Source organism: Pleurodeles waltl, chromosome 9, assembly GCF_031143425.1.
Source record: "Pleurodeles waltl isolate 20211129_DDA chromosome 9, aPleWal1.hap1.20221129, whole genome shotgun sequence".
Taxonomy (NCBI): Eukaryota; Metazoa; Chordata; class Amphibia; order Caudata; family Salamandridae; genus Pleurodeles; species Pleurodeles waltl.
Genome location: NC_090448.1, coordinates 679,088,940 through 679,107,031, shown reverse-complemented (window position 1 = coordinate 679,107,031; position 18,092 = coordinate 679,088,940). Strand labels below are relative to the sequence as shown.

The 18,092-nt window shown below is 44.1% G+C and overlaps 1 protein-coding gene across 1 annotated transcript; it reads left to right on the top strand.

Moving 5' to 3' along the window:
- The first annotated feature begins 352 nt into the window (after positions 1 to 352).
- CKM (creatine kinase, M-type) lies at positions 353 to 17,480 on the top strand. Its single transcript, XM_069207759.1, has 8 exons — positions 353 to 490; positions 5,133 to 5,345; positions 6,756 to 6,910; positions 7,748 to 7,880; positions 12,318 to 12,489; positions 14,001 to 14,124; positions 14,865 to 15,054; positions 16,892 to 17,480. Exons 2-8 carry the CDS (start codon positions 5,153 to 5,155, stop codon positions 17,068 to 17,070), a joined length of 1,146 nt encoding a protein of 381 aa, XP_069063860.1. The 5' UTR covers positions 353 to 490; positions 5,133 to 5,152; the 3' UTR covers positions 17,071 to 17,480.
- Positions 17,481 to 18,092: the final 612 nt, after the last annotated feature.

Sequence of the window (18,092 nt, the reverse complement as noted above, 5' to 3'; positions counted from 1 at the left end):
CGATCGATACTTTATACATGAGTTGAATATACAATATGAGCAAAACATATGGGACATCATGTGCTCAAACATGCATTCGTTTGAGTCCTGTGGCCTTGACAGCTGTGGAAAATCGATGGCCAGCAGGTGCGTGGACCTGGGCCCTGCGACTCAGCCTTTTCAGGCAGGCAGTGGACGAGTTAAATGCAAGAGTGTCCCGCGGTGCTAAAATAAGACAGCAACTGCGAGCCATGCCAGCCCGGCCCCAAATCTAATCAGTAGACCACCTTCGACGCCGACAGTGACATCACAATGACCTCTCCAAATTCTCAGTGAGGCTGACCAATCTGGGTTCGGCCAAGAGCTTTGCCAAGCCAATGAGGAAAAGGCGTAGAGTATATAGGGTTAGGTCGGAGAGCTGAGACTTCGGGTCACCCATCCGGCTGAGGAGTGAGAAGAGGACGTACCACCCCTTGGGGCATCGACATTTGAAGAGCTTTCTCCCTATCAGGTAAAGCAGGGTGGGCTTGCAGGGTGTTTGGCGTTTGCAGTCATAAAGCGCCAAGAGATAGCATCATGTTATCGTTCACTGGCCCAGTGTTGAAAGCAACCGTGGTGCTGGGCGAGGAGAGGGCATCTTTCAATCTGTAACTCCTCTCTCATGCAAACTGCGATCTATTAAGTATGTGTGGCAAGGCAAAAGCGGAGTGAATTTGGAGAATCCATTAACAGGCGGTGCGAAATGGGCTTTGCGTCGTATCACTCTGTACATGTTTGAAAGGCCCCGGTCCCATAAGAACTAGGGTACCTTAGCTAGATGAGAGGTGTGTTCTGCCGTCTGTATAATGCTTTAGGCCCAATGGATATCCAAGCGCTTTTATTAAAATATTGTGTCCGCTCAGAAATCTTCAATCTAGTTACAGACGGTGTGTATTTCTTTCTTTTGGATCAGTCAGTTTCTACAGTTATTTTCAGCCATGACAGGAAAAACAAGAATAGACAGCGAAAAAAACGAAGGGAAAATGGAGACAGTGAAATGAGCAGAAAAAATCGACCTTTGTAGTAAGGTGAGAAAAGGGAAGACCTGAGCCAAATGAAGCTATAAAAAGATTCGTGCAAAAGAAATGAAAGTTAAAAAATAAAGAGAAAAATGTACGAGTGCAAATAAGAAAATATTAAAATGAAAATAAATTAACACGAGACACACACTGTTAGCAGCACAGGGGGGAAGCAAGCGAACGAGGCAAATGGGATAGCAGAAAGAATGTGCAAAAAGCAATAGAAACGAAAGGAATAAATAAAGAACAAACAAGGGCAATTAAGGAAGAGCTTGAGAATAGCAAAAGTAAATAGAGCGAATCTGGTTACAGAAGCTAAATTAAAACTGGGGTATTAGGCAAAAAAACAAACAAAGAAAAAAAGAAAGCACGAAATATACATTTGCCCTTTTTGGGGAAATACATGGTTTTTTATAGCGCGAACTCGACCCGAAGGTACTAGAGAGCTTAACATGAGCTCCAGTTACATTACACGATTCTTTTGTTTACACTGGATAATTTGCCCACGGGGTCTCAGGTTGTTGGGCCGACGCCGAGACTTGAGCCTAGATCTCTAGTTCCAAAGTCGATAGCTCCGGCCGCAGCACCACACCCGCTCCCCAGTTATGTGACTGCAACTGTAAAAATTGACTGACGCATTCTCAGCCCGCCTCTAATGTTGAGGTAAATTAATGAGAGCGAGGGTAAAAGTAATCGTTGTGCCCACTGTGGGCGGTGTATGTGAATGATTACACTGTGCTGCATGGCATAACACTCGGGCACGGCATTCCATTATTCTCTGATACCTTTCATGGTGGTTGGGGGAGCGGGTAAGTCTCTTGACGTCCTTGCGCTCGTCAGCACCGAAGGGCTCATATGTCCATACCCCCAGAAAGGAAATGGAGTCGAAAATTATTTATAGCTAGGACAGAAGGTGCCAGTCAGCTGCCACGGCCGAGCTTCAGCGGCTCCAGCAAGGAGCAGTGGCGGCAGCAGACCTCTCCTCGGGATTCATGTGCATCCTTGGTTCAGTGTATTAACAGGGGAAAACCCGGATCTAAGTCCTCCGGGCTGCAAAGGAGCATGCAGTGAGAAGTGAAAGGTGGGTCTCCAGTTACCAAAATATTCTACTTTAAGCTGATCATTCCTTCGGTAGTGAAATAGTGCAGCGGGACGGACATCTGCTGCAGTACCCTTCCCATACGATATCGCTAAACATGTCGTTTCCCTCTCACCCTCCACACAGAACATCTATTTCCCCCCTCACAACCGGAGTACTTTAATTCACCTTTTCATGGGAAAGGTCTCTTTTTAGGAGATCCAGTATTTCATCTAAGGCGACCACATTCTCGCAGGCCATGACGTACACTGTTTCTACAGCTGAACTTTTGCGTAATCACATAACGCACTCTTGGTGTTGTGGTCTTGTGTATATCTAGTTTTAAATGCCTAAAAATCGTAGTAGGTGAATAGGCCAGGATTTGAGATAGTGTCAATAATGTTCCGCTTTAGATGATAAAGTATATGTAGGGCTTAGGCGAGGTGCCACACAGCACATAGGAGTCGGATAAGCTTATGATATGGCGTGTTACGTATCGGGCTTGTGCTTCTGGGCACGGGGTGTCACGCTCCCCAGTCATAAACCACTAAACACAATAGAGTAGAGAAGGGACACCTGTCCAGGCGCTGACATGCCACGTGCTTCGGCGTTGGGATCCAGGACCCATTTTGCCATGAAACATGCTGACCTCTAGGGGTGAGTACACAAATAGATAGTGCGATGGGGGCGGCGGAGGAGGTCTCGTGGCATAAGGATGACAGTCGCTCGAGATGGGTGAGGAGGGAAATTTCCGCCTCTGTCAGCAGCTCTGGAGTCCTCGCATTTGGCCTTCCGAACACCCTGAGCTGCAGCATTGGGCTTATCAGGATTTGAGACACACAGCTGCTGGCAAATCACAGACCTGGCTATAAATAGATGGAGAGCACAGAAAAAATATTTCGCTGTCGGGGAGGCTAGACGTAGACTGAAGGGACCTGTCAGAGCTCTCACCACAGCCCCTCCGAGCAGTGGGCTCCAAGCCTCCCCCATGCACCACGGGATCCGTATTCATCTGAGAAAAAGTCTTTACCTCGCTCAGGGCACCCGCCTCCTCCAGAAAGGTACCATTGCGTCGGCAGCCATGTATGTAACATGGGCACTGCGATCTCTGCTGTGTAATAGGTTGGGTATACTGTTCGCCAGTGCTTACATATTCATGAGAATGCACCACATGGTGGCACTGCCAATCTATTAAAACATACCTAACACATGGGCAAAGTACTTAGTCCAATACAAGATTATAATTCAGCGATATTGAGGCCGTTCTTACTGCTTTGGCTCATATTGCATAGTCCAAATTATTCTAGGACTGTAAACCGGGCTATAATTCAAATTTGAAGAAATCTGTCAGGACAGCTGGTGAAAAACTGGGACTATCCCGCCAAATCCAGGACGCCCTGTCACTCCACCCAGTCTCACGGACCAACCGCCAGAAGAAACATATCCAAGCACAGATGCCTTGTTCTCCGCGAGGAATAGAGCCCCTGCAATGAGGGAGAACGGGGCCTCCTGTCGCTAGAGAGCCGCAGGACCCCGAGGAAGGAGTTTGCATCAGACAGTATACCCCGCTCGCCGAAAAATACCATCTACTCATGCAGTGATTATGTTCAGGGAATGTATGTTATTACGACTGTGTTTATTCTTGTGTCTTAGTAAGAACTGCCAGATACTAACACTACACCATGGGTGCTTTCTGTAAAGTAGTGAGAAGCTGCGCTTGCGTTGCAACTCAGCAGAAGAAGCCGACGACCTAAACGATTTAAAATCGTGAACCTCATTATGAGACCCCCGAGAGTTGACACGACTGCCCCGTGGCAGCACTGACAGAAACAAGGGCTTTGAACATTGGTCTTTCATTTACGAAGAGCAATGGATCCGGAACAATGCAGAACAAATCTGATGGAGAATCTAATCATAATTAAAAGAACTGCAGATCAACCGGGGCAGTGTGCACAACATGATGGCACGCCTCACAGTTTGATGCACACAAAGCGGCTACCCAGTGGATGCGGTAGTCATTAAAACGGTTTTCTGTGCAATGGTATTAGTTGAAGGAGTGATCCTTTCCATAAAGAAACTGGGCGATTTCCTGACATTATGGTGTCTCTGGCCATTGCAGCCTTTCAGCAGAAACGGCTCACCATCCTACTTCCGTTATAGCCCCTATGGCTCTACTTGTGTGGAAGTGCTGGAAATATTAGATTGCATTCTTAGTGTCTTCTTTTTTGGACATCTGTTTTGGCTGGTAACAGCATGGTGCAGATTTACTAAGTCATGCAACGCAACCCAGCGAGACAACTTGCTACGATGCTTTGTGTGACAGGGAGACAGCAGAAATACACCATTTCTACTAAGATGATGCATTTCAGCTTTCTCCCTGCACTGGTGCACTCTGTGCTGCCTGGCACCAAATCAGGCACCCTTGTGCAATGGTGCAAGGGTGCCTGAGTTACTGGCAGGATTGTAAAAGGGTGACATTCCTGCACAAAAACAATCCTTAGAGGAATTTTTCTCTTTTTATGTGTGCTACAGAATGCAGCACACAAGGAAACAAGAGATAACAAGGATAAATAATGATTTCTCCTTATTACACCTTACTTGGGAAGGTGTACCATTCTAACACAATTCCAAGTTTACTGGCATTAGTAAATCTGCAATTGCGTTAAAAAACCATTGGTGGATGCATGAGAATGCCCATGCTCCACCCATGCAAAGCCTTCTCAATGCAGAGTAATGCAAGGCAGCACTTTGTGCTGCCTTGCATTACTCTGGATTTACTAAGCCACACACAGCCAACCAAGAAAGGTGGCTTTGCATGGCTAAAGGCTTGCCTCACCTTGCGTGACGCAAGGGCATCACAAGCCCTTTGTAAATCTGCCCCTTAATTTACTGTCTGCCATCCCAATGAACCTGTCTGTCATCAAATAAATGCTACCAGTTACTCTTGTTCTATTACTGTGTTTAGACACAACTCTTTTATTTAGATTTCAGTAGGTTTCTTGTTTCTCTCGCTCCAGGACTTGTCCAGACTGCAATCATGCCTTTCGGCAACACCCACAACAACTACAAGCTGAACTTCACAACTGAAGAAGAGTTTCCTGACCTGAGCAAGCACAACAACCACATGGCTAAAGTCCTGACATTGGACATCTACAAAAAGCTGAGGGAGAGGCAGACCCCCAGTGGCGTCACTGTGGATGATGTCATCCAGACTGGTGTTGATAACCCAGGTATGCCTCCTTCTAATAAATTGGACTCCCCTAAATGGGACAGCTCTTACCTCTGAAACCACCACACACAACATTCGCCCATGAAAAGTAAATATAGTCAAAATCCTAGCTAACAACCAAGTTTATAGCAATATCCACAAACAGCCACAATCAAAGTCACTGTATCCTTGTATAACCCCAAATAACTCCAATGAAGGTTAACTCAGGTACACAGGTCACAATCCAATAAAAGCATGCAATGTCGATCCTCACTGACACAGTTCCATCTCTGCACACATTTTACTGACCCTACATCCCAAAATAAGTGATTGAAAATAAGAACAACTGTTTCTTATCAATGCTTCTTGTCAAGAAGCCTGTATTTTAAGACATGGATCGCTTTACTTCACTGCCTACAGCACCCCTGCCTATTTGACTGATATGTTCACTATCCTTGGTAGCTCTAGGTAAAACACCTTCAGGGCACCATCACACTAAAGACTATGGGCCTAATTTCTGAAGAAATGATGTAGTGTGGCACTGCAAGCAAGCTTGCTGCATCATTTTGAAAGTGTGGGGTGTATTGTATTTACAAAAATACAACACATCCCTGTAAGTTCCTCAGTGCTGGTGCACAAACTGCTGCCTAGTGCCAACACAGGCACTCTTGCACCATGGTGCAAGAGTGCATGAATTGCAGGAGTGATTGTTTATGTGTAGTAAGGGACACCTTCCTGCACTTCAACAATCATTAATGGTGTTTCTTCTTTCTCTGTGTGCTACAGAAAGCATAATGTTATTTCTCCCCATTGCGCAATTTGAACACCACCCCTGAGGTGGCGTAGGAATCTGACGCATTCCCAGCCTTGTAAATCTGGGAATGCATCAGATTCTATCAGGTTCCATGGGTGTTGCTTGAGAACACCCACAGCAACACCCATGGAATACCCTTTTCACGCAGAATAATGCTCGAAAGGGGACCATATTTACAAAGCCATGAAAAACTATTCAAGGTGGTTTTGAGTGGCCTTGTAAATATGGGCCAGCACACTGCACCACTGGAGTGTCAAAGATAATGATGCTCTGGTGGCGCAGTGTGCCCTTAGGTCCTTGTAAAGGAGGCACTATGTTTGGAAAAAGACAAAACAACAGTCCTTCTCTATTGAGACACCCACGATCTGAAATGCCATCCATGTCGATGAGGCTTGCCCTAAATCTCTTCTGCTTTGGGAAAGAGCAGAAGACACACCTCTACAAACAACACCATATCATGACATAGTTACAGTCCACTTCCACTCTCAGGATCCATCTACCTCTGCAATCACTGGTTGACTGTATCTTTGGCACCAGGAGCAATTACATTAAGCCACAGCAGTAGGACACTGAGTCAAAGTTGCTCTCATACATGCCTTCTCTTTCCTATGCCTCCAGGTCACCCCTACATCATGACTGTGGGTTGTGTTGCTGGAGATGAAGAATGTTATGACGTTTTCAAGGAGCTGCTCGACCCCGTCATTGAAGACCGTCATAATGGATACAAACCCACAGACAAGCATAAGACTGACTTGAACCATGAGAACCTGAAGGTAAGATACCCGAGGGATGTACATAACCCCCCAGAGCAGCCTGTCAAATAGTCACCTGCAAACCTATGGACTGAAAAAAACGTAAAGACCTAGCAAAGTTTGGGGGTGTTAAATTTCCAAAAGAGCATTTTGTGCTTTGAGTACCAGTTAAACCCAACAGTGAAGTATGCACTGCACCCTATCCCTTTCTCAGCTTCACTGGCAGACACACAGGGTGCATGAACCCCTTCCTTTACTCTATATGCCTCCCATTGTTCAGCAAGTCATTCATGTGTGACACTGTTGTATAGTCCAGTGCCTCAACTGAATCTGAGCAGAAACCATTCCCTCCTACGCAGCTCCCATCTAAAATCAGAATATTCCCTTTGTAACCTTCGACCTGACTGTCACCCGTACTCAGGGTAAACCGACCTGGCTCTACTAGTTAGAACAATTGTGCACTTTCTCTAATAATTGCCTTCCTCTTTGCCCAAGAAGGCAGATGTCACCCAAAGTTTATTCAAGACTGTGAAAACTGGATTCATTCTGTAAAATAAATGGTAGTATGCCTCACGCCCCCAACCGTCTAACAAGCCACTACATCATCTGATGGTACATATAGGTACGGCTGCACAGTGTGCCTTTTCTTGCCACATAATTTAGTCAACCCTGCTGCATAATTTGATGCACCGCTACCGCAGTATTCCAGTGGCCCTGCATATAGGTACTAGGAATGATCACTGGTTTACCAATGAGGCATGTTTGATCAAAGGATCCATAGAGTGGCTGAACACAGGCTGGGTGGGACATTGGTGGTTGTAACTCTCGTTAGTCACAATGCTGCTGATCTCCTGACAGGGAGGTGATGATCTGGATCCCAACTACGTCTTCAGCTCTCGTGTCCGCACTGGCCGCAGCATCAAGGGATACACTCTGCCCCCCCACTGCAGCCGGGGAGAGCGTCGAGCCATCGAGAAGCTCGCCATTGAAGGTAGGACCTGCTTCATTTTCTGGCCTGGGTGCTCTATGCAATATGAGGTGATTGCCACAAATATAGTGCTGAAGGAGGGTCTACTCTGTGCTATTTATTTTGCTTTTTTATACATTGCAAACGTACCCCAAGGGCATGTGAGGACTTTACAAGAAAACAAGAATAATATGGATAACAATCATCATGAAAATACCAATAAACAACAAATAAAAGCCAAAGACTTAACAGTTTAAATCAGGGGAGAAAGGACAGGCAGTTTCAATCTGGATGTACTGGATAAGACAAAAAGCAATTCGAGGAAGTGATCTTAGCTTATACAAGGATGTTGAGATCCTTTTTGATGGAGACACATGGTTGTGTGAAGAGCTAGTGGGAGAGTTCCAGATCCTTGATGTACTGCCGGATAATGCTTGTTTCTTAAAACGTTCTTGCTTGAACATTTGAAGTTCCAGCAGCAGTACTGCAGCATTTCTCAATCCTCGTCAAGCACCAGAAACTTTCAGTTTTCCAACCAAGTGGAAGGGTGTATTGAGCTCTTGCTTTAATGAGATGGCATTGAAGGGTGCGAAGAATAGGAGAAATGTGATAAAAAAAATTGTAACCTGTCACAAAGCGGTCAGCTACGTGAAGCACTGCTGTCAGGGGTGACAAAGGCGCTCACTATCACTTTTCATAGTGAATAGTGAAAGCTTTCAACCATTAGCAGCCGCAGATAGCCTGACGTCTTCATTTCTACTAGCAACATTTTCGGAGGAGCATTGAACCAGATCCTCCTGCAGCACTGGAGCAAAGTCATTTTCCAAGGATACTCAGAAGGCTGACTGGATCAATCACGCTTGAGGATGCCTGTGGGTGCTCACCTAACACTGCAAGGGGTAGGGAGTAGGGCACAGTCCCCCCAAGTTTTGAATATCGGGAGCATGGGAACTGGTGGATAAGGATTAGCTTGGCCAGGGAACAGGAAGGAGATTGGGAGTGAGTTACAAGTGGGTGACGATCTCACATCCTGGGTGGGGAAAGCACTGGAACAGAGTCAGTCTCCTAGGATCCTCCAAAGCCTGGCCACATCAGTTCATAGGAACATCAAGCAAACAAAGTTGATAGAGGCTTGAGCCAAAGGATCATGCAATATATTGCAGGAATCATAATGGACTACGCAACAATGCTAGCGCTGATCTTCGTGGCATGCTAATATACAGATGGCATTTTGGCTCTGACTGGTAACTGTCCCTGAGATTGAACAGAAATCTTTCTTTATACATTTCTTGCTCACTTTCTATTTGTGTCTGTAAGGTGACTTCGTCTCTTAGTTGGACCATGCCCCACACCCATCAACTGCTGTGATGTCAATCTCTCAATAACGTACTTTGGGTGGCTAAACCTGAAGTATTATTAACAAAAAAACAAAGATACACAAGCAAAACTTGTCTATTTTCTCTTGAGCCCACAGCCTGCAACATAACAACTCTGGAAAGTGGAGAGTCACAAGTTAACTCCACTGATAATACTTTTCAGTGCTATGAAAATATAGATATGTTCAGGAGAGCAGATATCAGCTTATCAGTTCTCATGCAAGGTCACGATGAGGGTATTTAGATGGAATATCGGAAACAAAAATATCGTGGGACAAAATATGTCAAGAATATCGAGGACAAAAACATTGTGAAGGTTAGTTTTTAAAGGTAAGCAAGGTTTTACTATATAGAACTCGACATATATGTACCTTGACAGTATATATATATATATATATATATATATATATATATATATATATATATATATATTAATATAGTATGTAGAGGTGGAGTTAAGAATAGTAAATCTGTACTGGCCTATTTTCACTTACCTTCGCAATATTTTTTTTTCCAATATTCTGTTAGTGATCCCATGATGGCCTTAGTAACCAGATAAGCAAGCTGATTTGTTGCAGGAGTCAGGTTAAATCATCTCACACATTCCTCAGCACACAGCGTTAAGCACACAATGTGTATGCTGGATTCACAATCTTCCAGCAAGTAGTGGTAATAGGTACTACTTATTGTCATTGAAATAAAATTGAAATGGCATTTATATAGCACTTACTACCCTTGGTGAGGAGATGAAGCCCTTTTCAGTGAGTAGCACGCTAATCCTGAGCCCAAAGTTAGCGGTTAGTCCATTGGTTATTAGGGTTAGTTTTGCATGTCAAAGAAAACCAGTTAATGCAATTATACCAGTTTGTGTTGATGGTGGCCTAGATTGATCATTAGAGGGACTATGTGAGAAGCAACTGCTTGCTCTAGAATAGATACTGTTATGGTTTCAAAAATAACTTAAGACAGATAGGCATGACATTTAAAGTAGTGTATATACAGAAGAGACATGCAGAAGGCAAGCAGAGGTGCATTTCCAGTTAATAAGGGAGGCAAAACGTGTATAAAAGTTTCATTTAAGGTCAGTTTTTCATGCAGCATTTTAAGGAGTATAGCAGGAGGAGAGTTTTTTGCATCCAATCTGTGGAAGTAAACCTGCTGAAAGGAACAGCCATAAATTCTGCACTAAAGAAATGTGGCTTAAAAAATATTCCTAGAAGCACTTTCAAAGAGGTGGCATAGATACTTCCCGCACTGTGGAAAGGAAGATCAGTGCTTTCTGAGACCCCTTTACAAGTGAGCGGTGTGACATTTAACTGCACCCTAATACTTGTAATTACAATTTGACAATGCTGCCATCACCCATTTTATGTAATGCAACCAATACATTCAAAACTAGAGAGGCCCTTATTTTATACATACTACAAGAGGATATTCAATACTATAAAGTATTGGTACAGTTTATGCAAATCTTTTTACACCATATTTAAACTACACATATAATATCAAACGTATGTAAACACCCACCAACTTAAAATATAACATAACAGCTGATACACACATTACAGCCATCATCATTAGTAAATTCAGTGCATGTGTTTGTGGCCCCTTCGCTACATGCTTTGGAAGGCGCTTTGTCCACCCGAGGAGCACCAGGCCCCACAGAACTAACAGCATGTCCAGCAGAATGGTTGTGTTTTGAGGTCTTCCTCACCCTCCAGCATCAACCAATGGAACCAATATCTTCACTGTGCCCGCGCACACAAAGAGTATTTGTGCATGCCCGTGTTTTCATGTTCTCACTTTTAAGATGAATCCAAATAAGGAATTTTCTTTTGTATTCCCAGCTTGCACCCTAATTTTTTAAAACAAACTTGAACTGTTTCTGTGGCACAAATGTGGCACTTTCTGTTGGTGCATAGCACAACTGCAATGTTACACATGCAACAGACTGCTTTCCTTGTATTTATCCTTACCTACCAATGTACATTGATGTTTTTGCATTATGGCACAACACAGCTGGTGTATGATGGAACTTTATTGCAAAGTTTACGTCTCATACAGGTCTTATTGTTACACTATGCTTCCCTCTTTTCTGCTTCCGTAATGCTGAGTAATGACATACAGGCATGTGTAACCGTACGAGGTTTTTCTTACTAAATCATCTGGAGTCAGATGAGTACTAGAAGTATTTTTATTTGTGATTTTTCATTAACCTACTCCTCTGAAATGCTACCAGTGTCTCAAAGATAAGCTAGGGATGCAAGCACCTTTTTTTTAGGTCTGGGTAAGGGCATTTATCCACACCTATCATTACATCTAACTATCTTTATGCATCTATCCTCCACCTTCACCAAAGCACCAATACAGCTAGCTCCAAACATTCCTCCATCAATTCACAACCGAAAATCCATCCACCACAGCCAAGTTATTATCCCTCCAGCCATACAACTATATCCATTTATCTATCCACTCACTCAGCACTGAGAGTAAACCACCCATTTATTTTTCCATGTGTACAATCATAAATCAGTCCATGCATTCAAACAATGTTGACCTGTGTCCAGGGTCGGACTGGCCTATAGGTCTTTCTGCCAGTGCCCAAAGAGATGGTCTGTCGGGTCAATGTGTGGGTTGGTTCTTGGCTGTTTGTTCACCTGTTTTATGGTCTGGTGGGCCCGTTTTTGTTGTTGATTTCCTTTTTAAAGCAACAAACATTGCCTGCATTAAGCACAAATATATGCAAGCTCCCCAACCTTCCAAACATATAGGCAATGTGTCTTCACAAGTTCAGAACGGCCCCGATTTTCAGATGTGGGCACTGTTTGGGTTATCTGATTCGTTAATGGGGGCCACTTTTATGTTGATGCCGGGGCTTATTTTCTGTCCCAGGCTGAACCTGCTGTGTCTATCACCTGTTTTCTTACTGTGTGAGTGGATTTGTGTGAGAGGTCATCTGGGTGTCTGTAGGTATGTTTTCTGTTTGTGCATCCAAACGTCACACAAACATAGGTCCATCACAACAAATATCAGAACACATAAAACAAATCAGACGTGCTGACTTTGTGTGGGCTTGTTCTTCCAGCTCTGAACAGCTTGACTGGTGAGTTCAAGGGAAAGTATTATCCCCTGAAGGACATGAGCGACGCCGAGCAGCAGCAGCTTATCGATGACCACTTTCTCTTTGACAAGCCCGTCTCTCCTCTTCTGCTGGCCGCAGGCATGGCTCGTGATTGGCCCGACGCCAGAGGGATCTGGTAAGGAGCACGGAGACAGTGGCGAAGGAGCATAGTAGTGCTGAGGTTATGGCCTTTGTAGTCTCTGTAAAGATGGACAGGCAGCACTCGCTGTGGTGAGGAAGGTAAAAAAGCAGCACAGTTGAATGACATTACAAAAGAGAAGATCAGTAAGGTGAAAAACTCGTTCAAATTCTGCTTCATGAAACAATATCGAATAAACAAGACTGCTCTCTGTAGGGATCCAGTCATATAAAGAGGCATCTACAACTCCCTTGATTTATCCTTGTTAAAAAGGATAAATCAACCTTCATATCTCTATATGGCAACTGGCAGTGCCTCCTCCACAGGGCCTTCGGAACCCACCACACAAGACAGGGAAAGCCTTCAAACTCAACTTTAAAGGTTACCAGCGAGCAGACAGGTATGGCTTCAAGGGAAGGGAGAACCCACAATAGACATTGTGAGGCAGGGATACCCTCAATCGTCTCCTGGAGGAATAATAATGTTTTTGTCCTATCATCTTCTCAAAAATCCTGAAATGGGTGTCATGGGTATAAACGAGCAAATGTAATCTGCCAAAAAATCAATCATACACATTTTAGCCCCAAATATGCTGTGATTTGCCTAAATTAAGATAGAATTGCTGCACAATGGACTATTTAATGTACTTGCAAAATGCTGACACATGGTTTGTAATGTTTCAAACACATGTATTATATCATAATTGAAAAGTGGTCTGTGTTTGGGAAAGATATAGACCAATCAATAAGTGTGAGTCGTATTTGTAGATTCAGTGATTCAAAGAATACCTCTCAAGAATCATGAAACACATTTTTGTACAGAAAGAGTCACTATTCTTGGACGTCTGTTTTACATGCCAACTGGAAATCAACATTGGCAAAGCCAATTTGTCTGGCATTGGCAGAGAGCCTTTTGGTCTTGTAAATGCTTTGTTTGTTTTGTCATAAATTTTGCATCAATTTATTGTCTGCTATGCTGCAGTGCCCTAATCAATGTAGAAAAAAATCAGCTAAAACTAAAAATATGTTTATAGTATCAAAAGGCATGTATTGCCATAGACGTCTCTGGCACCTAGGGGACTACTTTTGTGTGTGGATGTGCTCTTTGGTGAAGGGTAGAATGCCCTCACTCACAGTAAAGTTAGCCAATAGCTTACGTGGGCTGATCCACTGCCCCATGCTTTGCACTGTAATGGTGGAAGAAAAATGTAAACAGCACAATAACAGACCAATGGATAAAGAGGACCGACTGAAAGCTCCTATAAGTATATCACACATATAATCTTAGTAAAATCAAAAGGTCGTAGCTAGACCTTAACAGGATTTTCACAGAGGAAAAATGGCTAAGAAGTTTTGTTAGGACTAGTTGAATAATTTAAAAGTTACTCTGCAGTCATGGCTGTAGCTCTGCACTTCTATCCTGAAATGGAAACATGTTAGACGTGGAAACCACTGGTCAGGGTCTGAATGACTATCATGGTATTGACCATTTATCTCCATATCCTACAGGCACAATGACGATAAGACCTTTCTGGTCTGGGTCAACGAGGAGGATCATCTCCGTGTCATCTCTATGCAGAAGGGTGGAAACATGAAGGAGGTGTTCAGACGCTTCTGTGTTGGTTTGCAGAAGGTGAGGGCCAGATCAGTCTGGCACTATGGCATGGTGCCAGAGTATCATTGTCAAATATTTTGAAATAAATATTGTGTCCTAACTATCATCAACAGAAATATCACCACATACAATGGGACAATAATTAGGTCAGAACATTTGTTATACAATATTTATGTATATGATATTCTGACTTACAAGCGGTGCTAGACAGCTAGGGCAACCTGTCTTCTATTTATCCTTTTCTGCCTCATTAAACTCTTTGCTAATCCAGTACAGAGGACTCATTCTGAATACGCCCCTGCCATACTCCTTTCTCTCTTTCCACAGCTGTCTCTCAAACACCTATCACAGCAACTAAATGAAGTAAATTTGGCTGCATCTCCGCAAGTATTTCCAATATTTAAAGGCCATTTACATCAGCCTCACTGTTACACCGGACTCCATTTTCCCAGCCATCTTTCTTTCCCAAAAACGTCTTCCCCACCAAAGTGCATTCCGTTTAAAACACATACGGGGCAAACAAAATAAAACACTTTTTAGTCAACCTCCATAGAGGCAATAGACCAGCAAAGGAGCTTGAGATAAAGATAAAACATTCCTCCACATTATCTCCTCCAGGAAGTTAATAATCGGCCAGGGTCAGCACCTACGTTAGACTGAGGAACTGCCTAAATAGGTCTTTACAAGTAGCATTTCACATGTAGAAATAGTGTACTTTTATTCTGAAATGTTATTCCTTTTTTAACCTCTTGCGATAGATTGAAGAAATCTTCAAGAAAGCAGGCCATCCTTTCATGTGGAACGAGCATCTCGGTTACGTGTTGACCTGCCCCTCCAACTTGGGAACTGGGCTGCGTGGTGGTGTCCACGTCAAGCTCCCCAACCTCAGCAAGCATCCCAAGTTTGAGGAGATTCTGACCAGGCTGCGCCTTCAGAAACGTGGTACAGGTAAGATACAGACATCGGCATAAGAAAATCTCCCATTTAGTTTGCAAACAGTGTCAGTCTGCACTAAAAAATAAACCCTTTACAAAACCTCTGTTATACTAGTCAGAAGGTTTTAAGGTCTCCCAGCAGCAGTTTCGCTTTGTGCACTAACTTGTATTCAATACTCTGAGTTCAAACTAGTATGAACCCCCATCCCCTCAAGTAGCCCCCTTATGCTTATGTCATTGCCTCAGTTCTATGTTCTTCGTGCAAGCTAGAGTCATTCTGGTTACATATCTATGCTTCAGCATGTCCTGGACCTGCAGATTCAGCTACAATCTCTCTATATAACACTTATTGAGTTGGTGAATTCTTGCCAACCAATTTTTGGAAGTTCTCTTGTCTTTCTTGTAAGCTTGATTTCAAACATGTAAATGTTGCTCCTCCTTTGTAAATTACCCATAAATCAACATCTATTCATCTTTAGTAAATCATTAACTTTCCACCAGACCCATAGGCAGTGGTGGCCACAGTGGAAAAAAAAAAGTGGGGCAGCATAGGGGGAAGAGGAGGGCAGCCCGGGGGAGAAAATAAATAAATAAACACTTACCTGCTGGCCACCAACTCAGTGCTCTTCTGCACCTCTTCTTTCAACTCCCCCTCGTGGCCCAGAGCAAGGTTTCCAGACCCCAATGCCAATCCACATGCTGCTCTGATGCTGGTAATACTATTTACCAGCATGAAAGCAGTGCTGTGATTGGCCTGAGTGGTCTGGTTTGACACTCAGGTAGGCCCTGGGAGCATGTACTGTCTCCACCCGGCTGTGCACCACAGCTCGCGTGGAGTGATCCAAGTGCACGTGTCAGTTTGCCCGTCCTAAGACAGCTGGCCAAACCGTCATGCACACTTGCTGCAGTACCAACCACTCCTCCCCCCCACCGCTGCAGCTGCTGTCATCACAATGGCCCCACCCTCCTCTTTCACTTGACTCGGCACGAAAAATAAAATGATAATAACCTGTGTTATTATCATTTTAATTTTCATGTTTTCACTGCTGGGAGAAGTGGGACGATGCTCCTGTGCCTTAACGGAGAAGCGGCGGCTGCCCTTAGGTAGATTGGAATATGGCTTTTAGTCGGCAGGCTCGCCCCAGATCTACAACAAGAACCCCATTATCTTTTTGAAATGAGAGAATCTTGACTCTTGTGGAACTGCGACGGACCTGGAGAAACTGCTTATTTGATAAATACCTTCTTGAAGGGTAGCCATGAGTTTCTAGGTTCATAATCGTACCCCTTCCCCAGCCTGAAAAAAACCTCTAAGGCTTACTTTCAACTTCTTACCATATGGTTCTCAGTTTGAAGATTTGGAGAACGTATATCCACCCCCTTATTTCTTCTTTGACCACTAGATTACCACTCCTCGTTTGAGACTATGCTCCAGTCGTTCATGTTGTGCTCATACTTCCGTTGATACAAACTGAAAGAATATTAACCTGTGAGACAGGGCTAATTTGAATTTTAGAACGGCCAAATATAATGCACAATATAATAAAACATTAAGTAGATTGTGTTGTTTTAGTTCGGTATGGTCTTGACATCCATTGCTTTTATGCAACCTCAGTATAGTGGCCAATGAGGTTAAGTTTTGTTAAAACATTAACAGTTGTTACACGATTTCCCCAGAAATATTCTTTGCACTCCTGCCCATCATATCTAAAGTCTAGGGTGCGAGGGATAGGTGGAAACGACTTTGTGTCAAAATGCTAGCATTTTCCACTGAACCCACCATGTGTGGCAGTGGATTTGAGCTGAATCCAAGAGCATCGACTGAATGTTTTTCACTCACTCTTTCACAGGTGGTGTCGATACCGCAGCTGTTGGTGGTGTCTTTGACATCTCAAATGCTGATCGTCTGGGATTCTCCGAGGTGGAGCAGACACAGATGGTGGTGGATGGTGTGAAACTCATGATTGAGATGGAAAAGAAGCTGGAAAAAGGTCAGTCCATTGATGACCTGGTGCCGGCCCAGAAGTAAGGCAGGAACAACATGCACAAATTTAAAGTCACCACGCTTCAATGACCATTGCCACCACCTACCGTATTGCTGATCTTGGCAAACAGAACACCCTGCCAAAAAAATATGATGAGAACACCTACCAGAAAACAGCCAAAAGCCTGCCAGGAAAGAGAGAAAGCGACGGCAGCAACATCACTTTTGACAGACATCACTCCCTCTCCTACCCTTCTACTGCAACCCTCACCTTCTCACACAGATTCCAACACCACCAGCTGAGCAAAGGGAGAGACTGAAATGGGTAAACACTGAGCTGTGAAGTAGCAACTCAGATGCCACCTCAATGGAGCTGGACGAACTGTTTCTTTTTATGCTGCCTATATGTCACTTGAATTTGAGCGAAGAGTGAATAAAACACAATGGTGGCCCAAGCCTCTTTCAACTACAACTTTTTTTCCTTCAGTGTAAATTATGGTGGCATTAGGGGATGGATGGAGCTGAGGAATGAGTGAATGAATTCGTAATATGGAAAACATTAGCAAGATTATCTCATAGCTTAAGAAAGAAGGCTTATACAAGAGAACTGCATAGGACCCATAGAGACTGATCCCAATATTAATCAATGAGTATTTCTTTCACAAATAAATGACAGCTTTGCCATGGCCCTTTCCCTTTCACTTCATTTTAAGTCTCAACTAGAGACATCTTGACCACGGCGGTACTGCCACGGTCACACCACCGGGACCAGCGGTTTACCGCCATGAAGGTCCCGGCGGTCGAAATCCGCTAGTGCAGCGCTGCAAGCAGCGCTGCCCTGTGAATTTTGACTCCCCTTACCGCCAGCCTGTCCATGGCGGTAGACACCGCCATGGAAAGGCTGGCAGTAAGGGGACTCGTGGGGCCCCTGCACTGCCCATGCACTTGGCATGGGCAGTGCAGGGGCCCCCAGGCACAGCCCCATTGCGATTTCCACTGTCTGCTTTGCAGACAGTGGAAAGCGCGACGGGTGCTGCTGCACCCGCCGCACCGCCACATTGCCGCCA

Excerpts from the sequence above, each read along its gene's own strand:
- CKM (XM_069207759.1), top strand. The coding sequence starts at position 5,153 with ATGCCTTTCGGCAACACCCACAACAACTACAAGCTGAACTTCACAACT. Across the intron at positions 5,346-6,755 it reads GACTGGTGTTGATAACCCAG|GTCACCCCTACATCATGACT; the intron begins GTATGCCTCCTT and ends CTATGCCTCCAG. Across the intron at positions 7,881-12,317 it reads CGAGAAGCTCGCCATTGAAG|CTCTGAACAGCTTGACTGGT; the intron begins GTAGGACCTGCT and ends TTGTTCTTCCAG.